General features: G+C 40.0%; 1 protein-coding gene across 6 annotated transcripts in view; it reads right to left on the reverse strand.

Annotated features, from left to right (window-relative positions):
* Window positions 1-24,420, reverse strand: part of NR3C2 (nuclear receptor subfamily 3 group C member 2) — a 329,732-nt gene that overhangs the window by 64,663 nt on the left and 240,649 nt on the right. For all 6 annotated transcript variants that reach the window (XM_077846296.1, XM_077846294.1, XM_077846293.1 and 3 more), the window contains 2 exons: window positions 4,794-5,120; window positions 3,209-3,353 (listed from right to left, as the gene is read on the reverse strand). In XM_077846296.1, the coding sequence (XP_077702422.1) occupies window positions 3,209-3,353; window positions 4,794-5,120 (472 nt within the window). The remainder of the gene's footprint in view (window positions 1-3,208; window positions 3,354-4,793; window positions 5,121-24,420) is intronic.

A 24,420-nucleotide genomic window follows, 5' to 3' on the forward strand; every position in this document is an offset into this window, starting at 1 on the left:
GGATACAAACTAGCAACTAGTAGACAAGGTTCTGCAGATTTAATGTACAGTATAGTAAATGTATAAAATACAGTATCATCAACCTTGCTAATGGACTAGATCTTAATTACTCTTACCAAAACAAAGAAATGACAATATATATAAATGACATTATTTAATTATATCAAATATATTTCAAATCCCAGACCTCCTCAAAAAAATCCCATCCCCAAACATTCTATATACTGCTAGTTACCTGGGTGGCTCAGTTGGTTAAGCGTCCAACTCTTGATTTCAGTTCAGGTCAAGATCTCAGGGTGCTAGGATCGAGCTCATGGCAAGCTCTGTACCCAGCAGGGAGTCTGCTTGAGATTGTCTCTCTCCCCCTCCCTCTATCCCTCCCCTCATTCTTGTTCTCTCTCTCTCTCTCTCTCTCAAATAAATAGAAATAAATCTTAAAAAAAAAAAAAGCCCCAAACAGAAAATAAGTGTTAGCAAGGATGTGGTGAAATTGGAACTCTTGTAACTATCCTTACTTTTTTAGATTCCTGGGATCAGGTCCCTTACTTTGCTGGTGGGAACATAATATGGTACAACTATGTGTGGAAAACAGTATGGTGGTTTCTCAAAAGTTTAACACAGAATTACAATATGTTCCAGAGATTCCACTCCTAGATACATATCAAAAAGAAATGAAAGCAGGGACTCAAGCAGACACTAATGTACAAATGCTTTTCACTTGGTAAAATAAATAAGGCAGTTATATTTTATAAAGTTGCAGCAAATACTGAATCAGTGAATACTGATTTCCTAAGGGAAATACAGGGTTAGGTTCTGGAGAGCCATTGGTCACTTCCACCAACTGATCTATACATAAACCTATTTTACGTGTATTTCTGTTTAAGGGCACCTTATTAATAGATATGTAGCTGATTCAGTAACGTTGAACTTACAGCCAACAATACTTAACTCATGCCCAAAAGAAGCTTATCTAAGACCTGTATTTTTTTCCCCTAAGAAACATCAGAATTCTTGCTTTAGGAACATCAGAAAGCACTCAGAACCACGCTTAGAGGTCATTTTAAATGGTGAAATCCCCCAGAAAAAGCACAAAAATGCAAAAAACATGGTACTAAATAGGCCATGAAAAGGCCACTTGTTCACAGTATGAGAGCTGAAACAAAAAAGCAGAGAGTCTCAGCTGAAATGTACACACTGGGCGATGCAAATATATTGCTGCTCTGGGTACATCTGTGAAGAACTGTGGAAGTGCTGTGAGTATTGACTCTGGGGTTAGAGATAGATGCAGCCAGAAGGTCAATTCACAAAATAGAATCTGCAAACAATGAGGATCGATCCTATGTACATACATTAGAATATCACTCAGCCATAAAATGAAATCCTGATACAGGGTACAATAAGGATGAGCCTTGAAAACATTATGCTTAAGTGAAATAAGCCAAACACAAAAGGATTCATATTGCATGATTCTACTTGTATGAATTACCTAGAATAGGCAAAGTCATAGACTAGGGGGTATCAGACGTTTGCAGGAGAGGAGTCTGTAGAGTTATTAAGGAGTTCAAAGTTTCTGTCTGGAATGATGAAAAAGTCCCGAAGATGGACGGTGATGGTTGCACAGCAATGTGAATGCAATTAACGCCACTGAATTGTACACTTACAAACGGCCAAAAAGGAAAATTTTTATGTTATATGTATTTTATGGGGAAAAGTTAATAGATGTACTAAACAAGATTGAACTGATCTTTTAAATCTCCTGTTAAAATCAGATGGAGGGGGGATCCCTGGGTGGCTTAGCAGTTTAGTGTCTGCCTTTGGCCCAGGGCATGATCCCAGAGTCCTGGGAGCTCCCTGCATGGAGCCTGCTTCTCCCTCTGCCTGTGTCTCTGCCTTTCTCTCTCTCTCTCTCTGTGTCTCTCATGAATAAATAAATAAAATCTTTAAAAAAATATCAAATCAAATCAAATGGAGACATGCTAGATGGCACGGAGTAGAGATTTTTATTTACCCACACTTGTAAAACACGGAATGTTTTTTCTTTTGGTTTATAGACCAGATTTGAAAACAGGCTTACTACTTAATAACATCAGCGATTAATGAGGAAAATAAGTAAATGAAAGTGGGCATGTCAGTTGTTTGGCCTCATTTAGTGCTGTTGGTGAAAAATTATGCAGTAGAATTATTCTTCCTGACTACTAGCCAAAAGAAGGGTCACCTTGAGAACCAACATCTGATGTTCCTAATTTATATTGGAATAAAGTGGCCTTTGTGGCACACCATTTTGGGGTGACCCGGCTGTGTAGGTAAACTGCTATGGTACCATATAGGTATCTTGGCACTATGGATCCACTTTTAACCTTCTGCACTGCTTTTCTTTCTTTTATCACCAATCTATTTCTTATCTGCTTCCTTCCTTACTTGAAAACCCCTATTTTCATATCTAGGGAGAGCCATCTGTTAGAATATGGCTGTGGTTACTATCATAATTCAAATGTTCCTTTTTTATTTTAGGTATTTCTTGACCCCACAATTACAAAGAAGCCCTGCTGGAAATAAACATAAATGAAATGTGCTAATGTGGAATGCAAATGGTACTGAAATGTAAACTTAACATAGGAAGGAATTCATGGCCAACGAAACATCTCTTACAATTCTTTTGATCTTTTAAAATGCATCATAAAACCAAAGTTGTTTCACTACAGAGAAAGATTTTGGCTTTTTTTTTTATGATTGCAAAGAAGGGTAATTATGAGTGTCATGAAAACACATTGAGCAGCTGTATACTGTTAACAATAGAACCACTATATGAAAGCATGCAAAAACTGGCACTTCATGCATTCGCATTTCCTAGAAATTAGATAGTCTTCTCAACCGGAGTAGATACCAAACGAGACTGTTTTCTATTAATCGTGGCTTTGTACCAGTCAGGTTTTTAGAGCCAACTGGATCATCTTTCTGTTGGGACAATTCCCACATACTATTCTGTGAGATCCATATATACTGATTTATATATACTCAGACATGTGCATTATAATTCTGTAAAAAGTAATTTTTAAATTCTTAAATGATAGGATTTTTTTACTCTTAAAATGCTAGTGTCAGTGGATTCTTTCACAAATATCCATATGATTTATGTTTAGAAATGCTAAAAAAGCTTAACAAATAACTCTGCAGTTTATTTTATGAAGGCTAATTAATAGGTACTTACTCATTAAAGACTAGGTCTGGCGCAAAATAGAGAAATTGGCTGTTTGTATGTTTGTACGATCTCCAGCTCAAGGCAAATGATGATAGACACATCCAAGAATACTGGATTAGGGTAATTTGGTCCTCAAGAGGCAAGTTTCGAAATCCTGAGGAACAGAACAATTAATCACAGAAATACACTTAGCATTTAAGTACATTCCAGGAAGAAGCTTCTTAAGGCAACCCCAAACAGTCACCTGTCTCTAAGAGACTCAAATTAATTCAACAGTCATTTAAGGAGCACCCACTGTGGGCATGGCCCCGTTCAACTTACCCTTTTAAATTCACCCTAAATTTTCAATGAGGGTGAACTGCCAGGACAAATAAAAGCAGGGAGTTCGGGCAGTTTCATCGTGGATTTTACTTTTTGTGTTATAAAGTGTCATTCTTGTCTTATACAATACTTATTTGTCCTGAATCCAACTTGTCTGAAATTAAGGTCAAACTCCTGTTTTGTTTTTTTTTTTTTTTTATTATTATTTCTTTATGTTTGTGTGTGTGTGGATGGGGCATTAATTATTCAGGTAAGACTTTGATTTTCTCTTTTGTTATCAACCATTCTGAATCTTTCTTTTTAACATATCTGTCTAGAGTATAAAGTTTTTAGAGTATCTACAGTTTACAACCCTTGGTTAGACTGAAATAATTCATTATCAACCTATAAAACTTGCTTCATCCTACTCACGATAACGTTAAAGAAAGAATATTTTAATAACTCATTGCCAACTCCTGCACATCTGCAATAATGTGGAAGGTCTTAATTTTCATGAATTCGCGGTGGTTGAAAAAGTATTATTCCTTGTTTCCTTTCTTCTGGGCTAATACTGGACTCCAACAAAATTGTGAAGCCGAATAAGCGTCCTTGGCACCCGTCCTCCCCTCTCCCGCAGTCTTCCTGTCTGGGCCCAAGTTAGCCCTTCTTTTGTTCCTCTTCTCATCCCCTGTGTCCCCAGGGGCACCACCACGGTGTTCTTCGCTTGTAGGGTTCACCTGGGCAAGCTCGTCTTCAAAGAAGCCAGCAAAGGAGCCTTCCCCAGTGTTCTGTCTTAGGGCCCCGGCTGACCGCAATCCAAGACAGTGCTCTGATTAATGGACTGGGACATTGGGCTGCCCATCCCTAGTGAGGTTTCTGTAGATTAACAGGGGCCTTGTTAATAAAATTCTATAGCATAAAAAAAATGACTAAAGTAGGAACTTCCAGGGACAGCTTAAAGGGTGCTGGAGGTAACGACGCTGTTTTCAGAAAGAACAGGCTTTCAGGGTCTCCTGCAACTTACTTGCTAGGTCGTGGTGGCCTTGGCGCTTCCACCGGCCCCGGTTTGCAGGCCGCTGCCACCCGGGCTCGTGTTCTGGCAAACAGGGCAGTTCGCCTTACTAGTATTTTGGGTCTGAGATGTCCCCTCTCAATCCGCAGCACAAGAAGGGGGTATTCACGTGGAACCCTCGGCCCTAGCATCCGCGGGGACATGAGCTTCCCTGCACCGCGCCCTTCCTGGGGTACCGCGGGGAGAACGCGGGGCGGGGCCGGGCGGGGCGGGGCGTCCTACCTGGAAGTACCTTCGCCCACTTCACCACTTGGATCATCTGCTTGCCCGCCAGGCGGTTCAGCGTGGAGAGGAGGTTTTCGGCCGTGTCGGGCTTGGAGCTGTCGTAGCCCGCGTACACGACCTCGGGCTCGATGCTCTCCAGGATGGTGACCGGGGAGGGCGCGAGCGCGCGGGACACGGCGGCGAGCTGCGGCACCAGCGCGGCGGGCACGGGCGGCTCCTGCGCGGGCGCGAGGTACGGCGCCCCCTCCTCGGGGCTCTGCGGCGGCGCGGGCGGCGGCTCCTCGTGCGCGCCCTTGAGCTTGCCCAGCTTCTTGGACTTGCGGGCTGTGAAGAGGCACAGACGGGAGGGTTGGGCGGGGGGGCGGGCGGGCGGCCGGGGCCACGCGCCTGCCACCAGGGGACCACGCCGACGACCTCGCGAGCAGGTGCCCCGAAGGCCCCACTGTGTGACGAGGCGGCGGGCCGGAGCGGCCACGAGCCTGTGGCAGGAGACAGGGGAGTTCGGAGGCCAGCGGGTGGCGGACGCGGCGGGGACATCCCCAAGGAGCCGGGGATGCCCACCCCCCCCTGCCCCGGGCACCGCTCACAGGTGCGCACGGCCCGGCTGCTGGTGCATCCGCAGCATCCGCGGCCACGAGACCCGAGACCCGAGACCCGGCTGCTCCTCACTTGCAGCCCCCGCGGCGCCTCCGTCAGTGCGATGCCTGGACAAACTGACGTGTGGATTTCCGCCGCGTTATGGGGAGAGCGATCGACCCCAGAGCAAAGGCAACAAAAGGGAATAAATTAAATATCTAGGGGATTTCAAACTGCAGAGCTAAGTACTCCATGTACAGGAATCAACGCTATAAAAAAATCAGGCGCAAGTTCCACCAGGACACACATATGAAATCTTTAAAGATCTGCCTCGCTCTCTGTTTTTAATATGAACGAACAATACACGTATCATAGAATCTAGAGCTAAAAATGTACTGATGCTATATCAGAATCCCACCCTAGATTTTTAGGACAACATACCCTGTACGAGTGACCCGATGTTCTCACTTACCCAGAACAGTCCTGGTTTATGCCGGTTTTCCCAGGATGATCACCAATAAGGCCCTGTTTACTCTTAGAAGTGCCACATTTTCGATAATAAACATAATGCAGTCATTTAAGTGAAAACCAAAGGGTCAGTATTAAGGTTGATAGCAACTGTTTTTCTTTCTCATTTCTCTCAAGGGCTCTTGAAATAGAAAATGAGAAATCAAAGACTGGGGAGGTAGAAGAGAGACCGGAAGGTGGATGGGAGGACTGGGTGGGGGTGGGAAGCACATGCATGGGGTGGACAAGTAGACAGACAGATAACTGGGAGGATGGATGGATGGATGGATGGGTGGATAGATGGATGGATGGATGGAAGGACGACTGAATGGATAAAAAAGGAAAGAAAGCTTAGAAATGCCAAACTGAGCTTCGAGCTATGATAATAACTTCCTTAGCAAATGCAAGGTTTTCAATTTTACTGAAGATTTTATTTTAAAATCTTGAAGGACCTTCTCCTTAGTTCTAACATGTAAGGGACTTCTAGAACACAAATTTCACGTCAAGTCAAAATATGCCACACCAATAAACTTGATTTTTAAAAACAACCATTCATGATTACAATTATGGGCATCAATATTTACCACATTCATCACAGAAACACCAATTCAGATACAAGGCAAGCCACTAGCCAACAATAGATCTATCTGCCACACATCCCTTAAATATTGGAATTGGGCTTAAAAGATATAAGTTCTGTCTTTCAGGAGTTTGACCTTAGCAGAAAAATTTTAAAAGTCATTTCAAATCATTTCATTTCTTTATAGGCTACCTCCTTCAAGAAAAGATTTGTGGCAGAAAAACCTGATTTCTGGGGTTGTTTCAATGAAAAGCAAATGTATCATATTCATATATGCTAACAGGAAGCTGAGAACAAATCCTGGCCAGGAGTGCTGAGCTTACAGTAGAGAACTAAGGTGTTTCTGATGAATTGGATGAGTGAGCAAACCACCAAGGAGAAAAAAAATCAGCAAAGTGCCTCACAAATAGCATCTACTGATTATTTGGGGAATCAGATACTTGGAACTGCCTGTGTCACATAAACTTTTCTCTAAGCCTCAAATGATCTGTCTGAAAAATGGAGATGACAGGGCTTCCCTCTCCTATCTCACAGTGGGCTAACTGGGTAAGAAAGATAAAAACATTTTGAAAATCATTAGTAACATCTGAAATAATATTTCAGTAAGTGCTACTGAAAGTGCTACCAGTCTTTCCATAATTTTGCAAATATTTAAAATATTCTAGTTCATTAAAATGTCCCTATTCATTGTAAGACTACATCTGATGATAACCATAATTTGATTGACTAGAAGTAGCCAAGGGTTATATTTTCAAATTTTATTAAAAGTGGTATTTGCTTGCAAATTAATTATAAAATTCATATTTGTTTTAGGCCTTAGGTCTATAATGCTGTGTTTATTCTCATGGCTGATTTAAGGTCAATGCTATGAAATATCTTGAAGAAGAAAGCTTAACGTTTTCTCTAGCACTTATCCACAAGGCTACGGCCTGTAGCATAGCCTATTGAGCAGCTTATCAACATTATGTTTAGTGTTTCAGTTACATTTAACTTTACCCTGTGATTTTGTGAATATATGTAGGACACACTTGGAATTGAGTAATAATCTGTATTTATTTAAATAGCTCAAGGTAATATTTTCAGTGTGCAGATTCTGCAGCCATGTGTATTCACCCAGTATCTTTTCTAAAAGCACAGGGAGTTACATAATTAATTTACTTTTATTACTCAAAGTAGCCTTTCTAAACCGCTTGAAAATTTTATGCCGCTCTTCTAATACATGCTGTATTTTAAAATGAAAGCTCCTAGAAGTTGGTAATAGTGTCTTATGTGTTCCTATAACATCCTTTCCATGAGGCTTATGGGTACTCAATAAGTGTTGAATTTATTTCGAATTCCAATTTTAATAAACTTTAATAAATTATCATACTCTATTAATGAAGTTATACTATGGGGCTTCCCTTCTAATCTTTTTGTCTTTATCTAATTTGTATCATTTTTTATACTTTAACTCAAGCTTCAAATCCAGGTGTGCAATTAAGATGCTTGCTAATTACACAGGAAAATCTTTGGCCAAAGATCCTTAATAAGCATGATTCCACTATCCAAAGCATCAGTTAACATATATTTGGGGTCTTATCGCTGCCTACTCACCACCTTACTAAATAAACATGGAGTTAATAGGCATTGGGCTTGGGAACTCATGCTCCCAGATGGCCAGAGCCACACTTCATTTCTTAAGTGCCAACAACACCTGTGTGTGCACACGCACGGTTGGGGGTGTGTGTGTGTACATTAATGTTACTGGAAACATGTCCCAGTCCCACTCAAACCTAAAGGAGTTTCACTTGTTCTATCTGGATGTTATGGTAACTAATACGTGCTTCCTGGCTGCCCTCAGCTGCCAAATCCTTAATTACTAGCAGCATCTTGGCAGCCACTTTTTCCTGGCACCACTAGGAGATAGAACTCTATAGATTCTCCAAGAATTGTTCTCCCCAGGAGCTGTGCAACGGGGAGACCCTGCTTCCCATCCTGACCAATATGCAGAAGCAAGCAGGGAGCATCGGGTTGGACCTTAGGGAAAGTGTGAAAAATTCTCAGTGAGCTCTCACGATTTGCAAAGGCCTTGAACGTAGCATGGCAAGACTTCCCTTTTTGGTTTACTCCCTCTTCTGAGGTGGATAGTCCTTTCTGACAAACTACTGGTGGGCAAGAACGATGGCTGGCTAGGCCTTACATCACTCTTGCATCTTGCAGTAAAACGATGGGATAAACAAGATTCTCATAGTACTTTCATCGTGATCTTTCTCAAGTATGTCCAATGAAAGATATTTTAGCTCTAGAAATGGGTAATTAGGACAGCTTTTTTTTTCTTCTTCTCCTGGAGTAGAAGAAAAGGCTGGTATGGATTCTTTTTCAATCATGATGTCTCACTGTAAAGTGAAAATTCTTTCATTTCATTTCAGAGATGTCTCATACCATGTCTTGAAATGTTAAGTGTGGGCAGGATATATTCAGGTCATGCGAAAACATGTATTTTCTGTTCACAGGCCAAATATAATTTCTGGCTTGAATCCACCGGATAAGAACAGTACCCACCCCACCATCCTTATTCTAACAGACCATTTTTTTTTTTTTTTTTGCCACCCTCGACTTGCTTATGTTTTCCTAGCCTCCTCATCCTCGTCATTTGCATGACTGCTCTTTGTCTTTCTACTGCCCAGAGAAGACACACTCAGAGAGCTGGGGCGGAGGGGGGGGGGGGGGGGAGGGGACAGCCACGTATTTTTGTGTCGTAAAACCAAAAGAAGAAATGTCATCTTTCTACAGGTTTAATTGGTTTTGTAGCGAAACTTCTCTCTTTGGTACTAATATGTAAAAGAGCATCTGTAGTTCCCAAGGCAATACACACCCCTGGAACTGGGGTGAGCATCCCTTGGCACACTGCTTTATGAATAAATGATTAGCTTCTCAAATGATAATTAAAAAGTGGCATTTCAATTGTTTATAAATACTCCTTGAGTGGTTACAGAACTTGAAAACAGGGTATTTTAAAAAATATCCCTAAACATTCTCACATTAATGTACATAATTTAATAAATTAATAGGCATTATTGATGTTAGTAGTACAGAAAATATGCTAAGGCAAACTCAAACTCAACTTCTGACTACTTTAAAAGACATTACACACACACACACACACAATGGTAACTGTATGGGGTGATGAATATATTAGCTTGTGGTAATAATTACACAGGTATATTTATATCACAATACCACACAGTACATGTTAAATATACATAATCTTTTATTTTTTAATCATAACCTCAGTAAACCTGGGGGGAAAAGACATTCCAAATTAGTGAATCACCATATATTAAATTTTAATGTGTATACAAATATGTCCATAGACATCATCACATCTATAATAAATATAATTTTGTTGCTATTGCGGAATACGTTTCTTCACGACTTAACCAATAACCAATATCTACCCCTGTGTAGAAGGTGTCCTGTGCAATGTTGAATAACAAGATCTGAGCCTGAACCAGAGATTACAATCTTGGGAAAATTGGATAAAAAAATAAGAGAGTGATTAGGTTTGTAAAGCAGGCTACGGTAAGTGTGGGATCAGTGGTACTGACAAATATGTAGAGAGTCAGACAATGGGAGGGAGACGTTGAGAGGTCACATTTTCCTGTATCCCTCTGCATTATTCCCACCATGCTCTGGGATTTGCTTCTGGTGTGATTCAGATTACACTGAAGACCTACATGGACCAGGCCACCTTCCTATGTGGGGATCCACCCAAAGTTAAGCACCACTGACCCCTCTAACAGGAGACCAGAAGCCAAATCTCATCAGACCAGATGCCAAATCTCATCAGAGATACTCAAGGGAATCTGAGGCAGTCAGAATAGAAGTCTTCTAATTTTGTGGAGATAATAACAAGGTTCTGGAAGATAACCCCCGATGACATTCTGATGCTTTTGCTGCTAGGGATAGGGCAGAAAGGTGCAGAGTGAGCATCTACCTACAAGGTACTTCCGAGGCTAGACAGATGATTAATATGGTGATTCTTTTTTATAGCATTTATATTTTTTGTAGTCACATATATTATTTTTTTCCTCTAATACTTTGCAACACTTTTTTCCTCTCTTTTTTCTTTTAATGCCAGTCAGACTCAGGAATGTGTGTACAATGAGGATGTGTGCGGAGAGGGTTCCATCTTGGGCCAGAGTTTTGAAGGTGAAGCAGCAGGTCTAGGTCTGGCCAGGCTGGGACTGCCTTAAACTAATTTTATTAGTGGGGAAACAGTGGTAGTAAAGAGCTGCCATTCATTGAGAATCTGTATGTTAAGTGCTAGGACAGTGTCCTGGAAAAATATCCCATTTAATCCTCATAAGCACCTTGTGAGGTAGGTATACCTTGTCATCACCATCATATAGACCGGTGCAGTGATTTGCACAGGGTCACAAGGATGGCACTGATGACGGGGGCAGAGTGATTAGGTGCTGAGCTATTGAATGACAATGGAAAAACAGAAGAGAGAAGCCTTATTACATGTACAGATGACATCAAATCAGGAGGTCAAAGGGAGGAGGGAAGGGCCTAGCCCTCCAGTGACTTTCTACATGGTCACTAAGGTTACCATTAGGTCGCTTTGATTGCAGATATTGGTCTTTTCAGTAGGAGGCATATTATGACCTGTACCAGCACACAAGATATTTCCTCTCCCCATTCCTTGGGCAGAATGGTCACTTTCTGTGTATTCAGGGGCTGCTGCTGCTACAGCAGGTATCCCAGGCTTTATGCTTTTTTGCTCATATGGGAACACCTTCATTCTGATGGAAGGAGATATCAAAAGATGCAAATTCAAGCTAGTCTGTATAAAAAATAGTATTCAATGGGGGGGAAGAACTACTTCTGAGCAAAATAAAGTTCCTAAGATCTGTTGCAATTGAGACTTGAGTTCTTTGGACAAATTGATCTTTGAAATCGGATGAAAATTCTTGATAAAATACATATTATTTATTAGCTTTTATAAATTCGCATTCTTTAGGAACAGCTATGCTACACTCAAGATCGATATATCTGTGTACACAAAACAAAATACAAAGGAAAAAAAGGAGAGAAAACTTCCATCCAGCTTTATAATGCACTTCAAATAAGAAAACCAGTGCCACAATAGCTGTGGCTGCCAAGCGAGAGGCCCCTCCCTCAGTTAAAAAGTTAATTCTTTAACAGCTGCAAGGGTTGCCTTCTTGGCATATGTTTGAGTACAGAATTTATTACACGAAGCCTGATCTCATTGGGCATGCAAGGTAAATAGTCTCATTAAGAATGTTTTATGAAGAAACATTACTGTTCTAACAAGGTCAAAGGGTGAACAAGGTATAAGAAAGAGGCAGAAGGCAGTGACCTGGAAACAGACTACAGTGCCCAGCTTAATTTACTGTGCCTTCCTGCACCCTAGCATGATCCTCCATTGGCTCAGGCCAAAAAGAAATAGTCACATGCTAGAACACATGTCGGGGAGAAAACCCACAGAAAGGGCCCCACGCATACCTTCTCAAACCAGCAAGTCTGCTCAGTGGGATCTACCTCAAGCAATATTATACACACAGATGCAAAAATGTTTACTTATTTATATTTATAAATATATAAACAAAAGTTTACCCATAGATATATTAGAGGTTATTTACCTTAGGTTAATGGCATTTTTCTTTTATAACATTTTCAGCAAAAGACTCTGTAAATAAGCTCTAAGAGAATGTATAAAATATAATGCTTTAACATTTGTCTGCACATCACTTTTTAGGCATGGTTCAATTATTCTGTTTTTCCCTCTTAGCATTTGTTCCTACTTTGCTGCAATGGCTTCTTCATCCTGGTCCCTTAGATTGTACCCAGTGACCTTTCAACTTGCAAGTATTCAAGAATTCTAATGCCATGAGGAAAGTTGCCTAAATTCACTTTCAGATTTTTTTTTTAAGACTACTATTTATGTACCTAAGAAACAAAAACTATGGAGAACAGAAAAATATGCAAACTAGAATAGTTTTATCTCCAATATCAGTTTCCTTCAAAATATTTTATCCTGAGCTCAATATTCTTTCTGTCAAATAATTACTTAGAGCCACATCATTATAGATTTAATGATCTTTTAAGAAATATTACTTAACAGCATATTTAATATAAAATCATCTCATTTTTGATCAAATTATAAGTAATAACTTATACATTACTTACATGAAAAATAAACTGACTAGGTTTTAGTTGAGACTACCAATGTTGAAATTATAATTGAATGATTAAAAATTATTAGAATTCTTAGCAAGAAAAAGAATTGGTGATCTAGATAACCAAACAGAATAATAACCCAATGAAATGATATAAATGTGTATTTTTCAAAATTGGCATAATACAGAAAACAATTCTGCACTTCTGAGTGCTATCACTCTAGTATTTCAACATTTAAAAAATGCAAGACAGAGAAGCCGAGCAGGATTTTAAAAAATCTTCACATTAGAAGCTAACACTAATATAAAAAAAAAGAATGAGTATAGTAAGTACATGTTAATGGGTTAACAGGACGCCACTCAAGTTGGGGGAGGGGAGAAATTAAATAGGCCTGAGGAAAGAGAAAACAAATGTCAATGTTTGTAGCTTTTATACATTTTAAATAAATATTACTCTACATTTTATTCCACTGACATTATCAGAATAAGTCTAAATTAAGAATTAATAGTAGCCAATGATGCATGTACTTGAAAAAAAATTATTTTTCTAGGCTGGGATCTCTTCAGGATACAGGCTGAATTGGTCTGGAAACTCCCAGATAAAGCTGAGCCAAACCAAATGGTCTTTTCTGAATAAGTGATTCTCTTGAATTTGCTTCTCATGTTTTCCTTCCAGCTTTTTCTCTGAAACACAGGGTTAGCACTAAAACATTCTGAGGCCCTCTGATGATGTCTTGTGTTGGCAGGTCTCAGGTCACTGCTGAGGTGGAGTCTTCTCAGCTGCCTGGTGGTGAGCAGAGCTGTGCCAGGGGTGGGGGTGGGGGTGCGGACACACACGCCTGACCTCTCTGCTCTGTTTAGAAGACGAACAGCTATTTTTTTTTCATCTGGTATACTGCCACAGTGTAAATTCCAGAGCTTTGGTGGCTCTCTCAGAACCTAATTCGGCACAGCAGGCTGGGCGAAAGCATCTTTAAAAGAATATGCTTTCCATTTAAGTTTCAAAAGTATTCTTCAAATTTAGCTACTTTAAAAAAAAAAGGTCTAAGAAAGAATTTATGAATTTTTTTTTTTCGGTGCAAAAAAGGTGGTTTTATTAAAGCACAGGGACAAGACCCGTGGGCAGAAAGAACTCAAGAAAGTTCTTAATAAATGCGATGCTAACCCATAAAAAGAAACTTTTAGGAGAAGTAGACATTAAATCCCTTTTTATATTCAGTGATTCCTTATAATCTATTTTTCCTTCACATAGGAGATTGAACCATAGATTTAGATAAAAACAAGTCAGCCCTTCTCCATCAAAGCTGGAAGATGAGCTGCCCTGAGGAGGTCTTCTGGAGACTCTTTAAGTAGTTCAGGAAGGATAATTGGGCCATTCGGAAAGTTTTTCTTTCAGGCTGTAATTCAGATTTATGTCACTGTTAGTAATTTTAAAAGTAATGTCACATTTATAATAAGGAGATTAAACAAAAACAGTTATGGTTTCTTATCACAAATTGCCTACCATTTTCCTGTTAGATTCTGCTTATATTCCAAAGATAGGGTTCCCTTCATTTAAAACATAGTCTGCTAGCATATTCTAATTTTTAACAGCCCTCTACATAGCTCTGAAGAATGGATGGTACTTTTGATGATAAATATCACTGATGGCTTTGCTAGTGTTAGAACGAGCCTCTTCTAAGTGTCACAGGGTGGCCCATGGCTGTCATACCAGGGCAGGGGTCTTGGCTAGGAGTCAGTTCTTTGTTGCTGATTTGGGTTAGGGCCAATTGCGTGCTATAATTTTCAAATGGACAATGTGGTTCTAAGTCACATACCACGGAAAACACCATTTTTAGCACCCATAATAGTTTTTAACTTCCATAATTGAATTGGGGATGCTACAAGCCTTCTCTAAAGGTTTTCCTATTAGAGAATTTGTATGCTTTCATGGGAATTTCCTTGGGCTCAGAGTTAGGATTTGAAATGTTTTTTTAGATTCAACTATTCTCCCTTTACAGATATGATCATAGAGAATAATGATCACAAGACATGCCCAATATACAGATGTACTCAATATTCATTTATTGGATTTCTGTATTCTAATACTTAGAACTTATTGGAGCATTTTATTGCACAGCACACAGTAGGTGTTAAATAAGTACTTACTGAACAAAGAGGAAAAAAGTACAAATAAATGAGTGAATGTTTTGCTGACATCCTACAACTGGTCGCATTTCTTAATGTGATGACTAGTCACCATTCTGTAACAAAGCTGTTGAGGAAAATAGGAAGTATGTTAAGTCTCACCCCAAACCCCAATGAGCTAGGCCAGTCTATCCAGAAAACAGCTCCAGCCAAGGCTCAAGTTAGCCTTAGTGTGATAATAAGGACAGGTCAGGTGTCCTCCAGAAAGAAGCCAAGTATAGTAGTAGAGGGCAGGCAGCCCTACCATTTCTGTGAGAGAGTCTAATGAGAGAAGAAAAGGGAAAAGCCAAAAATAAGTTTTTTTTCTTTTCTTTTTTTTTTCTTTTACCTCTTTAACCTCATAGAAGAACTTATTCTATCTAGAGATAGAAACCAGGAAAGAGGTACTCTAACATCCCTAATCTTAGGGCCCACTTAGTATCAGTGAGTTAGACAGCAGCATGGATTCCTTTTTGTGGGTGCAGTGATGGGAAACGGTTCTGCCCTTAACACTGACCCATTGTTGGGGTAGGGGCAGAGATACAGAGAAAAGCTATGATCTTCTCCTGCCCAAATGGCCCTCATTAATTCAGTATCTGATATCCAAACTGTGAGCACTCTAACAGAATCATAGCCTTCTAGAACTAGAAGGGGCATCACAAAACAGCCAGTTTAATATCTGCATTTTAAATCAGAGGAAATAAAGTGCCTTAAGGATGAATTTGCTGAGATTCCAGCTGGTTAAGGTGACATATACACTCAGCCTCATCATTTCAAGTTCAGTGGCCTGTTAGCAGTGTTGGCATCAGAATTTTTATAGAGGAGGGGCTTAGACAAAACTGTGAAAACCCATTTGCTCAGTGAGACATTATCTGTATTTATTTATAGTAGGTGGGAAGACATTTGATGAAAATTATGAGGGAGTATCTAAAGACCTCTCCCCAGGCCATCTGATAACTACTTCAATATCTGCTAATTTGGCATGAACACAAAGCCATCCAAACAGAATTCTGGCTTTCTTAAAAATAGTTTCTTCATGATTACCATGAGAAAGTGACCAAAGTTGGATCACAAAGTTACTCCTAACTCTGGTGGAAAGCTGGTTAGTAGACCAACACTGTTTGCATGATTGTAAGCTGTCTTATCTGTGTAGAAGGACATCTGTTTTGGTAATGACATCCCAGAGAATATGCCTTATTAATGACCCAATAATTGCCATATATAATTCTAATGATAAATTTCAAGACACTGAATAATTGCTGTGGACCTATCAAAGCCCTGTGATTTGAACTGAACTGTTATAATACGCAGAATGCCAAACATGAGTTGAAGCTCCGGAAGGCAGGTGCCTAAATAAGCCTGCAGCTTTCCTAAGTGTCAGGCAGCATTGGGAGAAATAGCTCTTATGTAGTTACTGCTGCCCTCACCTTTTTGCTTCCATGGAACAAGTGCATGGCATAAACTACAATCCTCAGGGGGTCAATTTTTTGTAACATTTCATATGCATCAGTTTGGTTAAGGAATCACTTACATGGATTATTCCCAATATTTTCAGCTGTTACAGTCCATGCTTTTTTTTTTTTTTTTGATTGGTTCATACATTTAAAAGACAAGTTTTAAATCTTGTATTTTCAGGGACCCTCTATCAACCAGTGAGAAGACATACAGTATATTACCAAAAAAAAAAAAAAAAGTAGGGACAAGAGACCAGAAATTTTGGGAAGAAACTCTGTAAGATGTATTATCCAGCTACTTGGTTGATGTGCCCATAAATACATTTATTTCCCAAAGTATAAATAATTATTAAAAGCTATGTATATTTTAAAGGCTTAATCAAGATAACAACATAATTGATTAGTTCAACTAATAAAGGATCTAAACAAATGAAGAAAAGCAAACGTTATGAAAACAAAGATTATCCTACCACTCTAACTGCGGTCTATGCATGGTCTTCCTCAGGATCACCTGGAGCCCTTTCAAGATGTAATCTTGGGCCACTCCAGATCTATGGGTCAGAATACCTACAAGGGCAGGCTGAGAGTCTTCATTTTTCAAGAACTCCTGTGTGATTTTTTTCCCTGTATTTTGAAATTAAGAACCACCAACCTAAAGGTTCTAAGTGAGATGACAGAGAGGAGAAACAGAGGGGACCTAGGAAAAGAGTCTAAAGACAGGAAGGAAGGGAAGGGATATACAGGAAGAAAAATAGATTCTATAACAGGGTTTCTCAATCTTATCACTATTGATATTTTAGGCCAGGTAATTCTTATTGTTGGGTTCTGTCCTATGCAATGTAAAGTATTTAGCAGCATTCCTGGCCCTCTACTCCCTAAAAGCCAGTAGTATCCTCCCACTCCAAGTTGTAACAACCAAAAATATTTCCAGATTTTGCCAAAAATCCCCCTGGGGATTATTATATTATATTATATTATATTATATTATATTATATTATATTATATTATATTATATTATATTATATCCCCCCTGGGGATATAAGTACCCCTGACTGAGAACCACTGCTTTACACCACAGAAATTGATAAAAACAGCAATAAAAAAAAAGCCAGAAAGATAATTAATTTCTTAGACTATATAAAAAACAATCAAATGAGAACTGAAATAAGCAGCATACTAATTTATTATGATCCTAAAATTAGTTTCCTTGATCGTAGAAGTCATAAATTGGAAGTGAGCTTAAGTAATATTTAAAACTTTCATTTTCAGAATTTGGCATATTTCACAAAAAATTTTATAATTCTGGTATCTCAAAAAGAAATCTTAAATTCTGGCAAGATCTGCCTATTTTCCCCCGTGGCAACAAATGCCTGGAGCTGAGAGCTGGCCATTCCCCTCCAATGGAGCACTGAAGGTATTCCCTTGTGCTTTATAGAGAGGTGAATTCTATACAAAATATCCTGTATGCATCACTTGTGCTGTAAAAAATTAGAACCCACCCGTATTTTAAAAATTTACATTTAGTCTTCAAACTAAATCCAAATCTTATTATCTGTGCCACACTACAATTTACAAGCACACTAGAGAATTACACACTAGTGTAATCACAGCATCAGGTTTACAGTTCAAAAGCCATGGCCAAGGACCTACCATGCCCAAAGGGTGTGTGTACTGAGTGACAAGTGCATATCCTGTATGTCATTACACTCATAAAGAAAAATGAGTAATGACTGGCTGACTTCAACATTTTCACATTAAAATTCAAGCTGGGCTTGATAAAATAGGCTTCCTTACTAACCGTCCATTAAAAGAGTATTTGTTCCTGCAAGAAACAAAACATAATCTTCCTTCAGTTGTGTTGCTGGCACTGCTCCCCATGGTCAACTTCCTGCTGACACCACCTGGAGGTAAAAAGGTCCACACCCCTAGGTTTATAGGTTTCTCATCTTCAGAAGTTGTGCCTTTCCCCCATTCTATGAATGGCACCCCTGCATGCAGCCGAATTAAGTGTACAATTAAACGTGACTACAACGTTAAGGAATTTCCGACTATGAGCTGCACAGAGTTGCTTCAATCACGAGTCTAGTTTCACGCTGTTCATGTAGGTAGGCACGTTTTTCTTGTGGCTGAAGGCCTTATAGATCCTCCCTGATAACATTCTCCTCCTTTAGCTGGCAGGCTTCTCTATTTCCCAGAAATAGGACTAGAAGACTGTCTTCATGTTCATGGTCACAGACACAGCACTGCTTATTTCTGCTTCACTCATCTGGCCGCCCAAACACGTGCTGGGCGCTTCTGTCAATCTTGGTGAAGTTCTTGGGAAGACAGGTTCTTCCCTCACTTGAAATCAGCACATACACCTGACTTTGACCTTGACTTACAACTGTTCTGGATACCATAGATTCCACTGATTTACTTAACGATCCTTGGGATTGGGATCCAACTAAGCTGCTCCACCAACCCTTCATCCTAACCTACTCATGCCTCACTCCTGTATTTTCTTTCCTTTCCATTACTTCCTCCCCTGTCTTTTTGAACTTATTTTGGAGGCTCCTTTCTCCAGCACTTTCACTCTAGGCCAACTCACACTAGCCTTGCTTGAACTTGAACTTAAAGCTTCACTACCAATCATCAGACCAGGGCTAAATGACAGCTACCCCAAAATGCCATTCTCCCATGCTGGTGACAAAAAATGCAGTTACATAAGCATAATTAAGACGTTCAAACATCACATAAAATTCCTCATTGACGAACAAAGAAATACATAAAAGCTTTTTTGCAATATGTTATCATTTAAGAAGTTGCCAAATTATACTATATAAGTCAACATTATGATCAAGACTTATCATATGTTTTTTGGAAACTGCACCTTCCTGGTAAAAGGATGGAAACAATAATATTTATAGTAGAACTTTCTTAAAATATCATCCTTGGAATCTTTGTTATGGGACTGGTTTCAAAATGAGAATACTGTGCCTTAAATAACTGTATAACCAAACTCATAGTTTTTTGCTAAGGTCAGCTTAGTTATATTTGTGCAAGGTTTAACTGCATGTTCACTCATTCATTCATTCATCATTTATTCCATAAGCATTTATTAAACACTGACTCGGTTCTAAGTGCTCTAAATATAAAGACAAAGAGACAACTCTGTTCCTGAGAAATTCAAAGACTATTTGGCAAGAAATACCTATAAACAAATAATTGTAATAAAATCTGGTAAGTGTTCCAACAGAGGCTTTGGAAGTACAGAGGAGGTACTAATTAACTTCATCTAAGGAAGTCATAAAAAGCTTTCTGCAAGAAGTCTTAATAAATTATATACATACATAACATCCTGGAACTGTCTAAAAAGGAATGAAAGTTCTCCCCACTGGGTAAAAGACTGATCTGTGAGGGGTGCACTTAATGTGGAGGTGATGAGTTTTTTGAAGGAGGTTTGGAGTGGGTAAGAGAGACTTATTAGCATAGGGGAGGAATATGTAAGCCTTTTAAGAACTGTGTGTACAAAGGCACGACCAGAAGCCTGTGAACAAGAAATCAAGGTGGCTTTAGGAAAAGAAGGGGCGGTGTCAGAAGGTAAGGAGACAGGGGGATGAGCTGGGCGAGTGTGTAGAGGGCCAAAATCAGGAAGCCATCTGGAAACCCCACAGTGGCAACTGTGTTTTATCAGATATAGGTTGTTAATAGTGTGATGGCAAAATAATGGTCCCCCAAAGAGTTCTACCTCCCAATCCCCAGAACCTGTGGAGGCGTTACCTTACAGGGCAAAAGGTACTCTGCAGATTTAATTACATTAAGGTAGGGAAGATGCATTCAATTTGGGTCTGAAGATGGAAGGAGGTCATGAGCCAAGGAATGCAGGCAGCCTCCAGAAGCTAGAAAAGGCAAGGAAATGAATTGTCTCCTTGAGCCTCTACGAAGGAACACAGTCTGTGGACACGCTGATTGTATTTTAGGTTGGTGAGACCCCTCTGGGATTTCTGACCTCTAGAACTATAAGATGACAAATCTGTGTTGTTCTAATCTTGTGGGACTTTGTTACAGCACCAACAGAAGCTCCTAGGCCTGGGAATACAGGGGGCTCCCTTGGCCTACCTACCTCTGTTGCCAGTGAGAGGCTTTTGCTGTGTCTGACAAGGGGCCCTGTCACTCAGACCAGTGAGGCTGACGTGGCCGGAACTTCCCCACAGCACCGAGGCAGAGGGAGCCGTGGGCAGGGGACAGCCCTGATTGCGTGGAGGGCACGCAGGAGCGCTGGCAGGACTAGTTACACCACCTGCGCCTAGGGGTGGAGCAGAACTGTCCCGGGGGCAGGGTGAGCAGGTGAAGGTGAAGGGCTGCGTGTGTGAACACAAACCAGCACTGTGTTCACTGCTTTATGTTCAGTCACAGGATCCCATTTATTTCAGATAACCTAAGGGGAGGCTTCAGATTTTGTTTCTTAAGGAAGAAAATGAATCAAATATTTTGGAAAAAAAACCCCAACCTGTTGGATAGGAAAGCCTGCTGGGAACAGGGCAGTTAGTGGACCTTAGGGTAAATAAATCAAATAGAGCTAAGTCTTTTAAGTTTTATTTTGAATCTGTTTTTGACTCCAGAGTATTTTAATCAAATCTCTTATATAATATTTAAAGTCTGATAAGGGTTTTTGTTTAACCATGAAACAACTGGAAAGCCAGCAATAAATATGTCATCACCATTATCTGAAAAAAGTTTAATGATGTGACCCAAACCATCTCTCTTGGGCAAGGGTGGAGAAGCAGGGCAGGAGGTCCTTTACGCTAAAGAAAAAACAGTCCGGAGAATAGACTCACTTGAGGGCTTGGAGACAGTGCTCATATGGACACCTTCGGACCCAGTGATGACCAGCTGGAAGGAGGGCCGCCGTGGAGGGGCCTGGGGCACTGTGAGTGCGGGGGTCCCGGAACTCTGCTCCCTCTGCTCTCCTCGGGGTTGCAAATGTCTACACATGTCCAGGGTATGAGGTGGGAGCAAAGGAACAAAAGTGACCCGAAACCATTTCTAAATCTGCTTCCTCTCTTACAACAGATCACAATCCTTTCCACCATCTCCTCTTTCCCCACTCAACTTTTCTTCCTGAGATCATTCTCTGCCTTCTCCTCTCTTTCTCCACCCATGGCTCCTCAGAAGAGAACTGTAGGGCCATTCTTTCAGACTTGTCCTCTCTTAGGATAAGAAACCGACCTTCATTTTTGCATTTTGAACACTCTCCCTCAATATTTGTAGCATTTAAATGTATAATTTATAAAGTTAGTGCTTTGAAAAGCACAAATCAGTAAAGTCAGTGGACTAAAGGCTAACAGGGCCCTTAATAAGGCTATGTGGAGGGTTAACAAGGAAAATACAAATACATTAACTTAAAATATCATTTTTAGGGGACTTCTGATAAAGAAATATTTTCCAAATGCTTAATGATTTCCTTGTGGAAAAAAAAAGTAACACTATATAGAAAAAAAATGAAAACTACTGTGCTTTAAACAAATAATAAAAGGGTTTTATCCTAAGAAAATTGCTACCAAAGTTCTAGTAATCCCTAGAACAGTTGTTCTCAGCTCTATGAACTGATGCAGAATGCATAGTTTTGTTTTTAAAGTAAAAACGCCCATGCTTGGGACACCTTCAGCTCAGGGTATGATCCCAGGTCCTGGGATCGAGTTCTGCATTGGGTTGCCTGCGGGGAGCCTGCTTCTCCTTCTCCCTGTGTCTCTGCCTCTCTGTCTCTCTCATGAATAAATACAATCTTAAAAAAAAAAAAAAGATGCTCATGCTTCTCTAGATGTATTCCATGAGGGCCTCTGGGAGCAGGGAGTGGGTAAGTGTGCTTAAAAGATCTGATGGCTGAAACTGATATGCAGGCAGAACCAAGAATGAGTGTCCTAAAGTATTACTTAATTGAGTGTCCTCCTGGGTTCCTTTCTTTTGCATGATCTTTTGAATTTTATTTTATTATCTAAAAATATGAACATATACAGAATGGAAAGATGTTTTTATTCTACAGGATTTAAGTTTCTGATTTAAAACAAACAAACAAACAAAAAACAACCTGGGGCACCTGGGTGGCTTAGGTGGTTAAGTGTCTGATTTTTGGCTCAGGTCATGATCTCAGGGTTGTGAGATTCAGCCCTGCACTGGGCTCCATGGCGGGTATGAAGCCGGCTTAAGATTCTCTCTCCTGGGATGCCTGAGTGGCTCAGCACTTGAGCATCTGCCTTTGGCTCAGGGCGTGATTCTGGGGTCCCGAGATCGAGTTCTGCGTCGGGCTCCCTGCATGGAGCCTGCTTCTCCCTCTGCATGTGTCTCTGCTTCTCTCTCTCTCTCTCTGTGTCTCTCGTGAATAAATAAATAAAATCTTAAAAAAAAAAAAAAAGATTTTCTTTCCCTCTGGCCCCCTCACCCCTCCCTTAAGAAACAAGTGAGCTAATTAACATATGTAAATGTTTTAAACTAATTATCATGAGCTGCCAAATAAACATGAAGCTGAATTTTCACTGGTGAACTACTCTAATTTCAGAATCAAGAGTGGCTAGGGGCACCTGGGTAGCTCAATCAGTTAAGTGGCCTACTCTTGGTTTCTGCTCAGGTCACGATGTAGAGGATCTTGGGGTTGTGGGATCTAGCCCCATGTCAGGCTCTGCACTCTGCAGAGTCTCCTTCAGATTCTCTTGCCCTCTTTCTCCAGCTCATGCTCTCTCCTCCTCTCAAATAAATAAAATCTTTAAAAAGAGGAATGATTTGGTTTGACTATTTCCAGATTAAGAAAACTGTGTGTGGAAAGACATCTTTGAGAATTAAAAACATTAAAAAAAACTCTTCATAAAAGTTTGTTTCCTGGCTTCTCTGGCAGTTGTTGAAGGTGAGTTCTGAAGTTTCTGGGGGAATCAGTAACATGCTGGGGTGGTTCAAGACCTGAAGGGAGCAGAAAGTCGGTGGCTAGGAAGTGGCTCCCAAAGTTCCAGCCTTTCTTTACAGATGTTTCCTCTTATCCATTACAAGAGCTACAAGACAGATGTGGCATGTGTGCCCAGGAGACTAATCAGAGATGCCTCAGTTGTCCTCAGACTAGAAATGACTTAAAAACCTCTGAGATGGCTAGAAGTCTTCATAGGAAAGTTAGTTTATTTTTATTTTTGGCAAGAATGTGAAGAGCCTAGTCCCATTTCAGGGAGCAACACCAAGTGAAGATAGATGCTGAAGTTTGAACTGGGGTGGTCTGTGGTTGGGAAGGAGCTGGGTCTGTCTTTACGACTTCACGATGCAGAGCTGCACCTTTCCAGACAATGTTTCACACAAGTATGGGAAGATGCTATACGGCTATTTGGTTGGGATTGATGCACAAAGGAAGCAACCAGGATGAACGAACCAAATATCAAGGGACAGAGTCAAGGGAAGCCATCCTGAGGTGCCACCACCTTGATCAATAAATACAAATCAAGATGTTATGGATACCACTCTAAGACAAAGACAAAGAAGTCTAGGGATTTGAGCCACCATCAACACTAATGGTGCTCTTAAGTGCTCTGCTGCAATTTTTAATGCTTATCTGGTCCATAATAAATTTCTTCATTCTTAAAGATTAGGTCTTTGAAAGCAAGGCCAGTGCCTGCCTTCTCATGCTATCCTGGCAACATCGCATGGGATATACAGAATTTTAGAGGCATGTGATACTTATTTGCTGAACAAATCAATGAATAGATTCAGCAGAGATGCATTTTTTAAATAGTGTGATCCCCTCCTATATAAACTAATCTTAATATAAAAAATTATATTGTAACAGAACAGAGTAGTAACCGCTTATCTTTACCACTGTTTAAACATATTTCACATTATTATCCTCTCAAAACAAATACTGTACAAAACACTGAGGGAGAAATATAGAACAATTACATTTTGGAGTGTCTTATTTTTATGACAGATCTTCTTTTCAAAATAAAGAAGCAGCACATTCTGAAGAAACCATTTTTATTAGCTCTGCTAGTTCAGCTTTTAAGAGCCTCTCTGTCAAAATGTAAATCATTATTTTTTAATCAGTAAATAAAGTGCTCGGCAAACAACTTGACTTTTCTTCCATCTTTATTCTCTCAATATATTACAGAGAATTATTACTTTCCCTTATTAATCACTATAGTGAGTAT

Source organism: Canis aureus, chromosome 13 (assembly GCF_053574225.1).
Source record: "Canis aureus isolate CA01 chromosome 13, VMU_Caureus_v.1.0, whole genome shotgun sequence".
NCBI lineage: Eukaryota > Metazoa > Chordata > Mammalia > Carnivora > Canidae > Canis > Canis aureus.